The 16707-nt window shown below is 41.3% G+C and overlaps 1 protein-coding gene and 2 long non-coding RNA genes across 5 annotated transcripts in view; 2 read left to right on the forward strand and 1 right to left on the reverse strand.

Annotated features, from left to right (window-relative positions):
* Positions 1 to 8844, forward strand: part of LOC127010035 (E3 ubiquitin-protein ligase TRIM9-like) — a 36293-nt gene extending 27449 nt beyond the window's left edge. The window contains exons 5-10 of the mRNA XM_050883751.1: positions 181 to 337; positions 5032 to 5171; positions 5558 to 5696; positions 6243 to 6461; positions 6881 to 7053; positions 8097 to 8844. Of these exons, the coding sequence (XP_050739708.1) occupies positions 181 to 337; positions 5032 to 5171; positions 5558 to 5696; positions 6243 to 6461; positions 6881 to 7053; positions 8097 to 8237 (969 nt within the window). The 3' untranslated portion in view covers positions 8238 to 8844. The remainder of the gene's footprint in view (positions 1 to 180; positions 338 to 5031; positions 5172 to 5557; positions 5697 to 6242; positions 6462 to 6880; positions 7054 to 8096) is intronic.
* A 1660-nt stretch (positions 8845 to 10504) lies between these two features.
* LOC127010036 (uncharacterized) lies at positions 10505 to 12730 on the forward strand. The gene is made up of 2 exons (XR_007762801.1): positions 10505 to 11716; positions 11862 to 12730. It is a non-coding gene; the product is annotated as an uncharacterized LOC127010036 (long non-coding RNA).
* LOC127010037 (uncharacterized) lies at positions 12270 to 15692 on the reverse strand. Of its 3 annotated transcripts, none has more exons than XR_007762802.1 (3): positions 12994 to 15692; positions 12550 to 12845; positions 12270 to 12401 (listed from the first exon to the last, which is right to left on the reverse strand). It is a non-coding gene; the product is annotated as an uncharacterized LOC127010037 (long non-coding RNA). The 3 variants fall into 3 exon arrangements; XR_007762803.1 differs by having other exon boundaries at positions 12271 to 12401; positions 12698 to 12845; XR_007762804.1 differs by lacking the exon at positions 12270 to 12401 and adding an exon at positions 12449 to 12549 and having other exon boundaries at positions 12698 to 12845.
* Between the last annotated feature and the right edge of the window lie 1015 nt (positions 15693 to 16707).

Raw genomic sequence — 16707 nt, forward strand, 5'->3', positions numbered from 1 at the left:
CCCTTCCCTCTCTTTCCCTTCCATTCCTTTCCCTTCCCTACCCTAACCTAACCTAACCTAACCTAACCTTCGTCCCCTCCCCTTCCCTAACTCCCATCCTTACCCCAATTCCCTTCACACCCCATCTCCCCTCTTCTCCCCTATCTTCTCCCCTCATCACCCCCTCCTCCCCTTCCCCAGACCCAAGAGGTGTTGGAGGAGCGGGTTCATGGGCTCCGGCAGGGGTGGGATCAGTCCATGGCCCCGGAGCCCCGCGTTGCACCCACCTTCAACCTCACCCTGGATGACAAGACCCTCCTCGCCGCCATCCAGCAGCTCACCTTCATCCAGCACAAACGTAGGTGGAGAGACTGGATGGATGGATGGTGGAGGGATGAGTGGATGAATCAGCAAGTGGGTGAGAATAGGTATTGGATGAGATTTAGTGAGTGATTGGGTGGATGAGGAAGTAAGGTGGATGAAGATGGATGATATATATGGATTAATGGTTGGGGAAAAGTAGTACATGACTTTTAAAGAGTGGATGAGTTAGAATAGATAGAAAAATAAGGTGGTGGATGAGGATGAGAGGGAGAAGTGTAGCCTAATAGTGGATGAGTTAGGGAGGATGATTGAATTCGTGGACGAGTTTTAGAGATTGGATGCATGGATGAAAGGTGGAGGAATGTATGAGGGAGAGAGAGGTGGAGTATAGTGGATGAGAATAGGCAATGGATGAGATTTAGTGAGTGAGTGGGTGGATGAGTGAAAGAACTTAGAAAGAATGGATCAGGAAGTGGATGAGTTTTTAGAGCCAGTTGATACGTGGATGAGTGGATGAAGAGAAGAGATGGATGCATTAAAGACAGAGTGGATGACAAAGGAGGAGATGGATGAGATATAAACAATGTGGATGAAGGTGGATAGAACTCGTTTTAGACCGTTCTCTCTCTCTCTCTCTCTCTCTCTCTCTCTCTCTCTCTCTCTCTCTCTCGTTGCGCAATCATCCAGTCCGTGTGTGTTGGTCTTTGTCTGTCACTCTGAACATATACATGACCTTTGCTTGACCTCCAGAGAGAGAGAGAGAGAGAGAGAGAGAGAGAGAGAGAGAGAAATTAAATGAATAAAACGAAACAAAATCTAATTACCAATAAACAGAGAGAGAGAGAGAGAGAGAGAGAGAGTTATTTTTAATCGTGACCCAAACTTGAAGAGACAGAGACTGAGAGATAGATAGAGAGAGAGAGAGAGAGAGAGAGAGAGAGAGAGAGAGAGAGAGAGAGAGAGAGAGAGAGAGAGAGAGAGAGAGAGAGAGAGAGGATTGCGTCATAGTATTTAATCCTCCGTGAAAGGCGATTTGATCCTCTTTGGTAATGATAGTTTTTATAAGGGCTTTGAACTCCCTTGTTAGAGAGAGAGAGAGAGAGAGAGAGAGAGAGAGAGAGAGAGAGAGAGAGAGAACTAAGCTTGTAGTTGTTTAGCTGTATTGTGTTGTCATGAGAGAGAGAGAGAGAGAGAGAGAGAGAGAGAGAGAGAGAGAGAGAGAGAGAGAGAGAGAGAGAGAGCATGTTTTGAGAGGTGTAAGTTTATAAGTGTGTCTTTGTACTCTCTGTAATAGTGACTTATGGAGTGACCTACTGTGAGAGAGAGAGAGAGAGAGAGAGAGAGAGAGAGAGAGAGAGAGAGAGAGAGAGAGAGAGAGAGAGAGAGAGAGAGAACCCTGGATGCTTAACAAATAATTAATTAAACCGTCTATCTCCATATCAATAATCTACAGTGTTACTTAACCTATTACAGTCTTATTACAGTCATCCCTCAGTCAGTCAGCCCCTCAGCTAGTCAGTCAGCTAGTCACCCGTTATGCTAGCCAGTTATCTAGTCATCCTCATAACCAGCCCAGATTTAGCTAAGCAACGCCTTTCTTCATTTATCAGTCAGCTAGTCAGTCACCCAGTCAGCCAGTCAGTCTACCAGTCAGCCCCTTACACACGCAGCCACATCCCAAACCTTAACCATTCTCTTGCCAGTTTACGATACCCAGCGATTTACCTATACCACTTTTGTCTATTAATTATTCAGCTACTTAGTCATCCAACCAGTCATCCAGTCAGCCAGTCAGTCCCTTAATACACCATCCATCCCTCAGACCCTAAACAGACCCCTTCCGCTAACCATAAGAGCGTAGACTTCGCTAAACACAACCTTCCCCTTTCGATCAGCTAGTCAGTCATCCAACCAGTCACCCAGTCAGCCTCTCAGTCAGCCAGTCAGTCCCTTAACACACCATTCATCCCTCAGACCCTAACCAGCCCCTTCCGCTAACCATAAGAGCGTAGACTTAGCTAAACACAACCTTCCCCTTTCGATCAGCTAGTCAGTCATCCAACCAGTCATCCAGTCAGCCTCTCAGTCAGCCAGTCAGTCCCTTAACACACCATCCATCCCTCAGACCCTAACTAACCCCTTTCCGTTACCCATAAGAGCATAGATTTAGCTAAACACAACCTTCCCCTTACAATCAGCTAGTCAGTCATCCAACCAGTCACCCAGTCAGCCTCTCAGTCAGCCAGTCAGTCCCTTAACACACCATCCATCCCTCAGACCCTAAACAGCCCCCTTCCGCTAACCATAAGAGCGTAGACTTAGCTAAACACAACCTTCCCCCATCTCTCACATGCTGGACAGGACCCCCGCCCACACCTATGCCTCTCCAGCCACCCTCAGACAACACAGGTGACTCCCCAATACCTTGCCTACCTGTCCACCTGCCTGCGTACCTGTGTGTTGATTGGACAGGTGACAGGAAGGCTCGGGCACCACTGTCACTTTTTATTTTTATTTTTTTATTTATTTTTTTGGTTTTGTCGTGTAATTTTTTGTTAGATTTTTTTTTGTACTTTCTTTATTGGTTAGTGTTGTTGTTGTTGTTGTTGTTGTTTTTGGTAGTGGTTGTGTAGGAGGAGGAAGAAGAAGAGGAAGAGGGAGAAGGAGGAGAATACAAAACGAAGAAGAAAAAGAAGGAAGGAGGAAGAGAAAAAGTAGAACAAGAAAAGAAGGAGGAGGAGGAGGAGGAGCAGAAGAAGAGAAGAAGAAAAAGTAAAGGATGAAAGAAGGGAAGAAGGAGGAGATAGGGGAGAAAAAAGAGGACAAGGAAGAAAAAAAGAAAGAGGAAAGGAGAAGGAGAAAGAGGAAAAGAAGAGGAAGAAAAAAAGAAGAGAAGGAGGAGGAGGAGGAGGAGCAAAAAGGAGAAGGAGAAGAAGAAGAAGAATAGGAGGAGGAGAAGGACTAAGAGAAACAGGAGGAGGAGGAGGAAGAAGAAGAAGAATAGGAGGAGGAGAAGGACTAAGAGAAACAGGAGGAGGAGGAGGAAGAAGAAGAAGAATAGGAGGAGGAGAAGGACTAAGAGAAACAGGAGGAGGAGGAGGAAGAAGAAGAAGAATAGGAGGAGGAGAAGGACTAAGAGAAACAGGAGGAGGAGGAGGAGGAAGAAGAAGAATAGGAGGAGGAGGAGGAGGAGGAGTTACCCAGGAATCCAAATCATGACCCTTGCAATTTCTTCTTTTTTTTCTTCCTCTTCTCTCTTCTCTTCCTCTTTCTCCTTTCCTTTTCTTTTCTTCCTTTTCTTCGTTTTTCTCCCCTTTCTTCTCCTTCCCTTCATCCTTTATTTTTTCTTCTTTTTTTCCTCCTCCTCCTCCTCCTCCTTTTTCTCTTCCTCATCCTGGTTGTTTCTCCTCTCCCTCTCCTTTTTGGTGGCCGGCGGAGGTGTTTGGCAGCCGGCCCATCAGCTGGTTGCTTGTCATGCCCGGAGTCACCCACGGCATGCTTCCTTTTGTGTTTGGTTGAAGAAGAGAGTGGGAGGGGGAGGGAAGGAGAGGAGAGAAGAGAGGGAAAAAAGAGAGTAGGAGGAGGAAAGAGAGAGAGAGAGAGAGAGAGAGAGAGAGAGAGAGAGAGAGAGAGAGAGAGAGAGAGAGAGAGATTAGAGAAAATATAATAAAAGAAAAATGTTGCAAAATGAGAAGAAAGAAAAACACACACAGAAAATCAAAAAAAAAAAAAGAAAAAAACAATAAAATGAGAGAAAAAAAGAAAAAAAAGGAGGAAAAAATAAATAAGAGAAAATAAAATAAAAATACTGGAAAGAGGAGAGAAAACACACACACACACACACACACACACACACACACACACACACACACACACACACACACACCTGGCCTTGCCCCATGAGTCACCTGTGTGTGGGGGCTGATTAGCATTACCTGAACCGTGATAATCCAGGTGAGACGCTTATCTCAGGTGTGCCGGGCCTGATAACGAGGGGCAAGGTGTGCAGCCAAAAGTGACATTACGCATTGGACTTTGACATTTATTATTTATTATTATTATTATTATTATTATTATTATTATTATTATTATTATTATTATTATTATTATTATTATTTGTGTTGTTATGTGTTATTCTTCATTTGTCTTCCTGTTCATCTACTTATTGGTATATATATATATTTTTTTTTACCTTGAGTAGTAACATAAAAATTAGTTAGGTTTTAGATTTATGAAGAACAAAATAGTATTGGATTATTGTATTTTTTTTTCTTTCTTATGTATATTTTTTCTTGCTTATGTATATTTTCTTGGCTATGTATATTTTCTTGCCTATGTATATTTTCTTGTCTATGTATATTTTCTTTCCTATGTATTTATTTGGTACCATTATTGTGTATCACCCCATCCATCACGCACCTTCACAGCCTCACCCCCTTCATCTCACACCCCACACACACCCCTCCACAACCTCACACTCACACCCCACTGCACCTCCCTAACCTCACACCAATCGCCCCAGTATCACTCACCCTATACTCCACCCCCACACAACCTCACCCCCATCACCCTCCACCCCACAAACCACACCTAACACCCTACTTTCACCCCACAGCTCACCCGCCACCCCACACTCCTACACCTCAGACTCACACCATTCCTCACCCTCACAGCTTCTCTCACCCATCACCCCATTCTTCTAACATCACCCTATTCTTCACCCCACAGCTCCCGGCACCCCTTCCATGATCCCCGAGGAGTGCAGTGCGGAAAACAACAGTGTGACCATCGCCTGGGCCCCGCACCCTACCTCCCTGGTCACCGGTTACACCCTACAGATTGATGACGGGTCGAATGGGCCGTTTAGGGTGAGTGGGGGGGTGTGGAGGGGGTGTGGGTGGAGGGAGAGGGGAGGGGGATGTGTGGGTAGGTGGGTATTTTTATTTTCATTTTTATTTAGTTTAGTTTAGTTTCATTGTTTATTTTATTTTATTTTTTTTATTAGTATTAGTTTGTGTGTGTGTGTGTGTGTGTGTGTGTGTGTGTGTGTGTGTGTGTGTTTAACTATATATTTAAGTGTGTATGTATTTTTTCTGCCTCTAAATCTATCTTCACGTACATCTAACAAACTATGTGTACCAGTTTTTCCTTCCAAGTGTCTGTGTATAACTATATTGTACATCTATTTTTCATTCTGTGTCTACATATAATCTTGTGTACGTGTCTGTGTGTAACTATGTGCGTTTTTCTGCAGGAGGTGTACACGGGTGAGGAGCGAGTGTGTACCATCGACGGGCTGCACTTCGACTCAATCTACCGAGCACGTGTGAGAGCCTTCAACAACACAGGGACGTCAGCGTACTGCGAGCCGCTGTGCCTGCAGACCGCGCAAGGTGAGCGAGAGAGTAGTAGTAGTAGTAGTAGTAGTAGTAGTAGTAGTAGTAGTAGTAGTAGTAGTAGTAGTAGTAGTAGTAGTAGTAGTAGTAGTAGTAGGTTAGGTTAGGTTAGGTTAGGTTAGGTTTGGTTAGGTTAGGTTAGGTTAGGTTAGGTTAGGTTAGGTTTGGTTAGGTTAGGTTTTGGACTTTCGATTAGGTTAGGTTAGTTTAGGTTAGGCTAGGCTTTGGTTAGGTTAAGTTAGTTTTTTTTAGATTTCAGTTAGGTTTGATGTCATATAGAATTGTACAGTCAGTTAGGTTAGGTTAGGTTTTGGTAAGGTTAGGTTAGGTTTGGTAAGGTTAGGTTAGGTTAGGTTAGGTTTTGGTAAGGTTAGGTTAGGTTAGATTAGGTTTGGTTAGGTTAGATTAGGTTTGGTTAAGATAGGTTAGGTTAGGTTTGATGTCACATAGAATCAGACAGTCAGTTAACATAGCCTAAAGATCTTATATACTTCCCTAACTACTCATATCCTCACCCGTAACACCTTCTCCCTCCTCCCCTAGTTGCCTGGTTCACCCTGGACAGCGATCACCCAGACGTCAGCTTGGTGGAGGGCGGGGGCACCATCGCCTGCGACTCCTACGAGCACCGCGTGGCCGTGGGCTCCGTGGGGCTCTCCCGAGGGACGCACTACTGGGAGTTCAAGATTGAGCGCTACGACGGGAACGCTGACATTGCCTTTGGTCTTGCGCGGCCGGATGTGTGTCGGGAGGTCATACTGGGTGAGTGTGTGTGTGTGTGTGTGTGTGTGTGTGTGTGTGTGTGTGTGTGTGTGTGTGTGTTATGCTGGGTGCGTGTGTGTGTTATACTGTGTGCGTGTGTGTGTGTTATGCTGTGTGTGTGTGTGTGTGTGTGTGTGTGTGTGTGTGTTCTCTTCTTCCTCTTTATCCTCCTCTTCCTCTTCCTCCTCCCCTTCCTTATCCTCTTCTATTTTTCTTCCTCTTGTTACTTTTGTTTTCCTTATCCTCTTCTTCCTCTTCCTCCTTCCCTTCCTTTTCCTCTTCCTCTTTTTCTTTATTTTTCTATCCCCTGTTATTTTTGTTTTCCGTTTTTATCCCCAACTTTACCTTGATACCCGGCCCTCTCTCTCCTTCGGGCAGTATCTCACCACACACTCACTCTCTCTCTCTCCCTCCCGCAGGCAAGTGTGGTGGCAGCTGGAGCATGTACATAGACGGGGAGCGATCGTGGCTGATGCATCGCGGGGAACACTTCAGCCGGGCGTCGGGCGGTGTGAGGGCGGGGGACACTGTGGGGGTGATGCTCAACTTCACCCAGCGCACCCTCAACTTCTACGTGGCGGGGGAACTGCAGGTGTGTGTTGAGCTGTTCGTCACTCGTCCCTCGTAGTCAACACCCGTCCAATTCATCACAGTCCTTCTATTTAACTCTGTAGCTGCGGGGATCATGTTTCTTAATGGTCCCTCTAAGCGAGAAAAATGAGAAAAAATCATCCACGCAAATCATTTCATAATATATATCAACGCATTTGTGATCAGTTTATGCATCATCTATTTTGGGGGGTTTATATCATGGCACAAATTTGGCCCGTCGCTGCTACATGGTTAAGAATTAATAAAGAAAGCCTCCACTTTATTATTTAGGAAGTCATTTAGTAAGGAAGAATAGATGATTTTTTTGAGTCAAGATGTAGCTTTTTGTGGTTTTGTTAGGTTAGGTTAAGAAACATGGGTTCTAACTAGAAAATTGATGGAGGTATTGAGAGCAAGTGATCGCAGAATGCTGAGGTATATAGCGGGGATCAGGTAGAAAGACAGAGTGTCCAGTGCAGATGTAGCTAACAGATGTGGAGTAGAGGACCTGGAAACAGTGCTCAGAAGGGAAAGACTCTGATGGTTTGGACATGTAAGGAGAACAGGGGAAGATACAGTGCTGGGAGTTGTGGAGAGATTAGAGGTAGAAGGAAGGAGACCAGTTGGTAGACCTAGGAAAACGTGGAGGGAAACAGTGCTCAGAAGGGAAAGACTCCGATGGTTTGGACATGTAAGGAGAACAGGGGAAGATACAGTGCTGGGAGTTGTGGAGAGATTAGAGGTAAAAGGAAGGAGACCAGTTGGTAGACCTAGGAAAACGTGGAGAAGGTGTATACAGGAAGACTTGGCATTGATGGGATTGGATGAGCATCAGGCAGAAGACAGAGTAGAATGGAGGAGAGCCATAAAGTGTCCATCTGCTCAGGAAGAGTGAACACAGACGTTAAACGAAATGATGATGATGATGATGAGGTTAGGTTAAGTTTAGGGTATCTTCAAACACATGATAGCCAGCACCTTATGGTATAAATCATAGCCACCAATGCCCTCTACCCTTATTTATGTCTCCTCCTCCTCCCTCAGGGCTCCATCTCACTGGCGGGCGTGGTGGGCGTGCTGTACCCTGCCATCAGCCTGAACCGCAGCGTCGTGCTCACGCTGCGCACCGGCCTGCACCCCCCCAAGCAGTACCTCGCAGCCGCCCCCGACGTGCCCCAGGCCTAGAAACACACACATGAACACACACATCAGACGTACACACACACACACACACAGACGGTATTGCAATCAGTAAATCGTCCACACACACACACACACGTACTAAAAACACACATGCTCACTTACATACGCACACGAGTTTGTACATATTAACTAGATAACTTAGACACACACTTACATACATATTTATACACAAGATAAAACACACATACACACATATACAAACTGAAAGCAAAATACAACACACTATACAACACACTAATCTATACATACTGACAAGAAAACACACACACACACACACACACACAGGAGGGTCTATAGTGAAGGGAGGATGAAGGAAGCTCATTGTAAGTTGGTCCATCTCTCTCTCTCTCACTGTATCTCTCTCCCTCTCTCGTGTGTCTCCCTCCCTCTGTGTATATATTATCGCGCGTCCCAAGGCTGGAGGTATACATAAGTAGGTGTAGGTTAGTGGTGTGTGTAGCGACCTTCTTCTTCTTCTTCTTCCTCGGCTGCTTTTCTTTCGTTTTTTCTATTTTTTTCTCACTTGTTTTGTCTATCAGTTTATTTTCTTTTATTTTTATTTATTTATTTATTTATTTATGTTTTTTAATTTTTTTCATCATAATTTAGTTTTCTTTTTTTTTGTGGTTACCTACTCCTGATTTCTTTTTTTTTCTCATATTTCCATTTTTATCGTCACTGTTTTCATTTTTATTTTTATTTCTCTTTCTCCAGAAGTTTGGGGATCAATTTGTAGGTTTTCCTTAATTATTTACATACCTCAAATTCTACTATTATTTTTGTATACCAACTAATGTGTATATTTTGCCCAATTCTTTACATATTTACCATTTTTATAATTATTTTCTGTACTGAAGTGTGCGAGCTGTTGCGTTGAAAGGTGTACCGGCCCACCAAACCCCCAAAATTATCCTACGTTTTATAATTTTGCCATTTCGTGTGTATTTAAAAAGTGCAAATCAAAATTACACACAAACAAACTTCCTCGAGTGAGCGGAAGAAACACAAAAATGAGAAGAGAAACAATTTATTTTTTTGTGCAATTGTGATTTTTTAATTTTTTATTTATTCATTATTATCTTTTTTAATGTGCCATGGAAGGTGATTTATTATTATTATTTTTTTTTATATATAATTTTTGCAGAAGCGCATTTTTGTTTTATTTTTCAAACGACTTTTTTCTTATTTATCTCGAGGAACCAATTTGTGTATTTCCGAATCCCTCACTTCCTCTCTCCCTCCCTTTCTCTCTCTCTCCTTCTGTCTGTCTCTCTCTCTCTCTGTCTCTCCTTTGTCTGTATAAGCGCATTTTTGTTTTATTTCTCAAGCTACTATTTTTTCTTATTTATCTCAAGGAACCAATTTGTGTATTTACGAATCCCTCACTTCCTCTCTCCCTCCCTTTCTCTCTCTCTCCTTCTGTCTGTCTCTCTCTCTCTGTCTCCTTTGTCTGTATAAGCGCATTTTGGTTTTATTTCTCAAACAACTATTTTTTCTTATTTATCTCAAGGAACCAATTTGTGTATTTCCGAATCCTTCACTTCCTCTCTCCCTCCCTTTCTCTCTCTCTCCTTCTGTCTCTCTCTCTCTCTCTGTCTCCTTTGTCTGTATAAGCGCATTTTTGTTTTATTTCTCAAGCTACTATTTTTTCTTATTTATCTCAAGGAACCAATTTGTGTATTTCCGAATCCCTCACTTCCTCTCTCCCTCCCTTTCTCTCTCTCTCCTTCTGTCTGTCTCTCTCTCTGTCTCCTTTGTCTGTATAAGCACATTTTGGTTTTATTTTTCAAACTATTTTTTCTTATTTATCTCAAGGAACCAATTTGTGTATTTCCGAATCCCTCACTTCCTCTCTCCCTCCCTTTCTCTCTCTCTCCTTCTGTCTGTCTCTCTCTCTCTGTCTCCTTTGTCTGTATAAGCGCATTTTGGTTTTATTTTTCAAACGAGTCTATTTTTTTAATCTCGAGGGACCAATTTGTGTATTTCCGAATCCCTCACACCCTCTCTCCCTCCCTTTCTCTCTCTCTCTCTGTCTCCTTTGTCTGTATAAGCGCATTTTGGTTTTATTTTTCAAACGAGTCTATTTTTTTAATCTCGAGGGACCAATTTGTGTATTTCCGAATCCCTCACTTCCTCTCTCCCTCCCTTTCTCTCTCTCTCCTTCTGTCTGTCTCTCTCTCTGTCTCCTTTGTCTGTATAAGCGCATTTTGGTTTTATTTTTAATCTCGAGGACCAATTTGTGTATTTCCTCTCTCCCTCCCTTTCTCTCTCTCTCCTTCTGTCTGTCTCTCTCTGTCTCTCCTTTGTCTGTATAAGCGCATTTTGGTTTTATTTTTCAAACGAGTCTATTTTTTTAATCTCGAGGGACCAATTTGTGTATTTCCGAATCCCTCACACCCTCTCTCCCTTTCTCTCTCTCTCTCCATCTCTCCTTCTGTGTCGGTAGAGAGAGAGAACAAAAAAATCTCATTACGTACCCATAACATTATAATCACCCCATCGACATATCTATTCCGCTTGCTATTTCGTCCGTATCCGTTCCGTTCGCATCATCTATTCATACATATCCTGCTTTTGCTGCCGTGTATTCCGCCGCCACATTACGTCGTTTATACATTTCCGTTCGTGTGTCTGGAGGTCAACGTGGAGGTCATCGTGGCTCTATACCGGGTCACAGTCATGTATGAGGTCAGAACCCACTGTTGAGAGGTCATAGACAGGTTAGAATGAGCTATGAGATGTCTTGATGTGGTCATAATAAGATACAGAAGGTTATTAAGAGGTCAAATCCAGTGTTACGAGGTCAGAAACAGGTCAAAATTAGCTATACGAGGTCTTAATTTGGTCATAGTAAGCTGAAACAGGTCATTAACAGGTTGTAATCAGGTGTGAGAGGTCAGGTTTAGCCACAGAAGAGCAGAAAAGGTCATAATTCCACTGTTACAAGGTCAGAAACAGGTCAAAATTAGCTATACAAGGTCTTAATCTGGTCGTAGTAAGCTGAAACACATCATTAACAGGTTGTAATCAGAGGTCAGGTTTAGCCACAGAAGAGCAGAAAAGGTCATAATTTCACTGTTACAAGGTCAGAAACAGGTCAAAATTAGCTATACAAGGTCTTAATCTGATCATAGTAAGCTGAAACACATCATTAACAGGTTGTAATCAAGTGTAGGAGGTCAGGTTTAGCCACAGAAGAGCAGAAAAGGTCATAATTCCACTGTCACAAGGTCAAAAACAGGTCAAAATTAGCTATACGAGGTCTTAATTTGGTCGTAGTAAGCTGAAACAGGTCATTAACAGGTTGTAATCAGGTGTGAGAGGTCAGGTTTAGCCACAGAAGAGCAGAAAAGGTCATAATTCCACTGTTACAAGGTCAGAAACAGGTCAAAATTAGCTATACAAGGTCTTAATCTGGTCATAGTAAGCTGAAACAGGTCATTAACAGGTTGAAATCAGAGGTCAGGTTTAGCTACAGAAGAGCAGAAAAGGTCATAATTCTACTGTTACAAGGTCAGAAACAGGTCAAAATTAGCTATACAAGGTCTTAATCTGGTCATAGGAAGCAGAAACAGATCATTAACAGGTTGTAATCAGGTGTAGGAGGTCAGGTTTAGCCACAGAAGAGCAGAAAGAAAGAGAGATAAAGGAAGAAAAGGAAAGAATGCTGAATACAAGAAATGAGAGGTTGATAGGAGAATGAATGGAGTAAGTAGGAGTCCAATCCCTTCCCTACACAGACTGCCAGTAACATAAGTCTCACCACAGTATATATATAAAACAACATTGATACTCTGTTAAGTTACGGTCCATTCCTCGCTAGACTTCCAGTAAGTTGTGATTTTTCCATCCTCCGAGAAACTGCCATTGAGGGGTGACGTTACACAAGCTTGGTCACCCCTTCAAGCTTTCAGTGTTAGTATAGATATGACCTTTAATATTAACATGTACATCCATTCCACGACAGACAGATAGATAGATAGAAAGATAGATGAGAAAGCAATACGAACGTGATATCTCGTAAGCTTTTGATCATTGTTACAAGCATGAAGAAACAAACACAATATAGGAGAAGAAAGAGGAGTTTATATAATCCTTCCATCCCTTCACAGACTCCCAACAAGATAGAGAATAGAACTACACAACCTTGATCATCTCGTAACCTTCCGATCATTGTTACAAGCATGAAAAAACTAACACACACACTTGAATTATAGGAGAAGAAAGAGGAGTTTATATAATCCTTCCATCCCTTCACAGACTCCCAATAAGATAGAGAATAGAACTTCACAACCTTGATCATCTCGTAAGCTTTCGATCATTGTTACAAGCATGAAAAAACTAACACACACACTTGAATTATAGGAGAAGAAAGAGGAGTTTATATAATCCTTCCATCCCTTCACAGACTGCCGATAACATAGAGAATAGAACTACACAACCTTGATCATCTCGTAAGCTTTCGATCATTGTTACGAACTTGAAGAAAATAACCCACACACTTGAATTATAGGAGAAGAAAGAGGAGTTTATATAATCCTTCCATCCCTTCACAGACTGCCGATAACATAGAGAATAGAACTACACAACCTTGATCATCTCGTAAACTTTCAATCATTATTACGAACTTGAAGAAAATAACCCACACACTTGAATTATAGGAGAAGAAAGAGGAGTTTATATAATCCTTCCATCCCTTCACAGACTGCCAATAAGATAGAGATTAAAACCACACAACCTTGATCATCTCGTAACATTTCGATCATTGTTACAAGCATGAAAAAACTAACACACACACTTGAATTATAGGAGAAGAAAGAGGAGTTTATATAATCCTTCCATCCCTTCACAGACTCCCAATAAGAGAGAGAATGAAACTACACAACCTTGATCATCTCGTAAACTTTCAATCATTGTTACAAACTTGAAGAAAATAACACACACACTTGAATTATAGGAGAATGAAGAGGAGTTTATATAATCCTTCCATCCCTTCACAGACTGCCGATAACATAGAGAATAGAACTACACAACCTTGATCATCTCGTAACATTCCGATCATTGTTACAAGCATGAAAAAACTAACACACACACTTGAATTATAGGAGAATGAAGAGGAGTTTATATAATCCTTCCATCCCTTCACAGACTCCCAATAAGAGAGAGAATGAAACTACACAACCTTGATCATCTCGTAAACTTTCGATCATTGTTACAAACTTGAAGAAACTAACCCACACACTTGAATTATAGGAGAATGAAGAGTTTATATAATCCTTCCCTCCCTTCACAGACTGCCAGTAACATAGAGATTAAAACCACACAACCTTGATCATCTCTTTTAGCTTTGAGTGTTAGAAATATGGAGAGAAATAACACACATACATATAACCCGGTAGCTGCTCCAGGGATCATGTTTCTTAAAGGCCCTTCCCTCTTAAGCGAGAAAAATGAGAAAAAATCATCTCTCACAAACCATTTCATAATACATATCAATGCATTTGTGATCAGTTTATGCACCATCTAGTTTGGGGGGGGTTATATCATGGCAAAAATTTGGCCCGTCGCTGGTACACGGTAAAGCCACAAATTTGGCCCATTGCTGCTACACGGTAAAGCCACAAATTTGGCCCGTCGCTGGTACACGGTAAAGCCATAAATTTGTCCCATCGCTGGTACACGGTAAAGCCACAAATTTGGCCCGTCGCTGGTACACGGTAAAGCCACAAATTTGGCCCATCAATGCTACCAAGTTAATCATCTTAAGAACTTTGATTGTAACTTTAAATATGACCACTAATAATGATAATTGGCCTTCCATCCCAGTTTATAAGGAAAAGGAGGAGGAGGAGGAAGAAGAGGAGGAGGAGGAGGACAGAGTCAGTACTACCAATCCTTGTAAATATTGTACAGATTGCCTCAGAATTGGCACCACTGAATTTATAAGCAAAAACCATATGAAATTTCTGCTAATCATTATAATTATCATCATTATTATTATTATTATCCGTATTATTAGCATTATTATTTTATGTTCTAGTCCGTTAAGCATTTGGATATGAGGAAATGATTCTGTTCTTTTCAATTATTTTCTCTTCTTCATATTTACATTTATATCTTTTTTTCTTCCTTTTATTTTATTTTTTATTATCTATACAAGTTTTCTTTTAGTTTCCTCTTTATTCCTTTATCTCACATTATCATTTATACATTTTTTCCTTTATTTTCCTTTCTTTTTTTTCTTCTCTTTCTTCTTCCTTTTCTTGTTTTCTTTCTTTCTTCTGCTTGTTCTTGTTCTTCTTCTTTTCTTCATTTTTCCTTCTTCCTTGCTTCCTTTCTTTCTTTCTATAATCTTTTCTTTCTCTTCTTCTTTCTCTTCTTCTCCACCTCCTCCTCCTTCTTCTCCTTCTTTTTCTTCTTCTTCTTCTTCTTCTTCTTCTTCTTTATTTCTTATCAACACAATCTTCTTCAGTTTCCCGTCATCTAATAGAATCCACCAACATCCTTCAGTAATGTGGGTTGGTCACTCTCCCAGGTCAAAACTTTGGTTCCTGATCGAGGTCACGGAAAGGTCATTATAATATTATATAGGTCTGGTTAGGTCACTTCAGGTCAAACAATTTCCGTCCTAACTCAATACTACTACTACTGACCCTGTTACACACACACACACACACACACACACACACACACACAGAAAGATGACATTAATTTGAAGTTTAAAAAGATTATATGCGAAAATATGTAAAGAAATTGAGTTTATTGATAATTGCTAAGTAACTGAAAGGCCTAATTAGGTAGTTTAATTAAAGAGAAGAGCAGTTACGAGTTTAATTAAGAAAAGGATTGTTACAGATGGACTTAAGAGGCAAAACAATTACATGAGTTTGAAGTTAGAAAAATAAATTATCTGAAAAAAATAAAGAAATTGAGTTCATTGATAATTACTGACTAACTGAATGGTCTAATTAGGTAGTTTAATTAAAGAAAAGAGCAATTACGAGTTTAATAAAGAAAAAGATCGTTAAATATGGACTTAGAGGCAAAATAATATAAGGAAAAGTTTGACAATTATGGATTTAGATGCGAAAAAGGTAAAGAAATTCAGCTTATTCAGGATTATTAACTTATGAAATGGTCTAATGAGGTAGTTTAATTATAAAGAAAAGGAGTTACGAGTTTAATAAAGGAAAACGTTTGATAAATATGGACTTAGACGCGAAATAGAGAACTACAATTAGGTACACACACACACACACACACACACACACACACAGTAACCACCCTTCCCTCATCTTCCCTGTTCGTTCGTTCGTTCGTATCGTTCGTTCGTTCGTACATACGTGGCATTTCATTTGTTAATATTAATAACGGTTAGGACACAAATTTTTATACTATTATACTCTCATTCCTGAACCTGACGAAATAAAGGAGAAAAATATATGTATGGTGTTTTTTTCTTCCTTTATTTTCTTGTTTTTCTTATTTGTGAAGATGAAGTTGTTTTGCTTTCTCTTTCTTCCTTTCTTTCCTTTTTTTTTTTTTTTGCTTCAATTTCTCCTTCAATTTCCTGTGGTTGAAGTTGTTTTTCTTTTTCTTTTTTTTCTTCAATTTCTTCTTTTTTTTGTGTGTGGTTGGAGTTTTTCTTTTTCTTCTTCCTTCCTTTCCTTCTTTTTCTGCTTCTTCTTCATCTTCTACTTTTCTTTTCTTCCTTTATATTTCCTTCCTTTCTTAATTTGTGTGGTTGATGGAGGTGTTTTTTTAATTATTATATTACTGATTGCTTGTTTTCTTATCTGATAGTTGTGTGTTTGTTTGTTTGTTTGGCAGGATTGAAGTAAGGAAGTGATGAGCCCTCTGTGTGTATGTGTGTGTGTGTGTGTGTGTGTGTGTATGTAGACTTAAGCATAACCCAAATCCCCTTATAGTTCAATTTCCACATCTTCACTCTTCAAACATTACATTTAACCTCAATAACCTCAAAGAACAACGAAAAAACAGAAGAATTACCAATATAACAAGAACGAAACATGTGTCGCTGCTTCGGGACTCGCTTCGAACTCCTCACTGAACCCAAGGACGCATTTACCCCCCTCCCATCCTTCCCTCCTTGGCTGGTAGTTCCTCTCTTAGCCGCCAGAGTAGATGAGGAAGCGCCATTCGCCTCCTCTGCCAGTCTTCCAGCAGGCACAGAAGGGAGAGGACGCCGTGGTTGAGATAAGTATGGAGGAGTGGTGTTGTGTAAGGGAGTGACTGGGCGGTGGAGGAGGAAGAGATGGGGAAGGGAGTGGAGGAAGGCTTGTTAAGGGAGGGAAGGATGTACTGGAGGGAGGAGGAAGGCTTGATAAGGGAGGGAAGGAGGAAGAGATGGGGAAGGGACTGGAGGAAGGCTTGTTAAGGGAGGGAAGGATGGAGGAGAGGAAGGTTGTGCTGGAGGGAGGAGGAAGGCTTG

Source organism: Eriocheir sinensis, chromosome 42 (assembly GCF_024679095.1).
Source record: "Eriocheir sinensis breed Jianghai 21 chromosome 42, ASM2467909v1, whole genome shotgun sequence".
NCBI lineage: Eukaryota > Metazoa > Arthropoda > Malacostraca > Decapoda > Varunidae > Eriocheir > Eriocheir sinensis.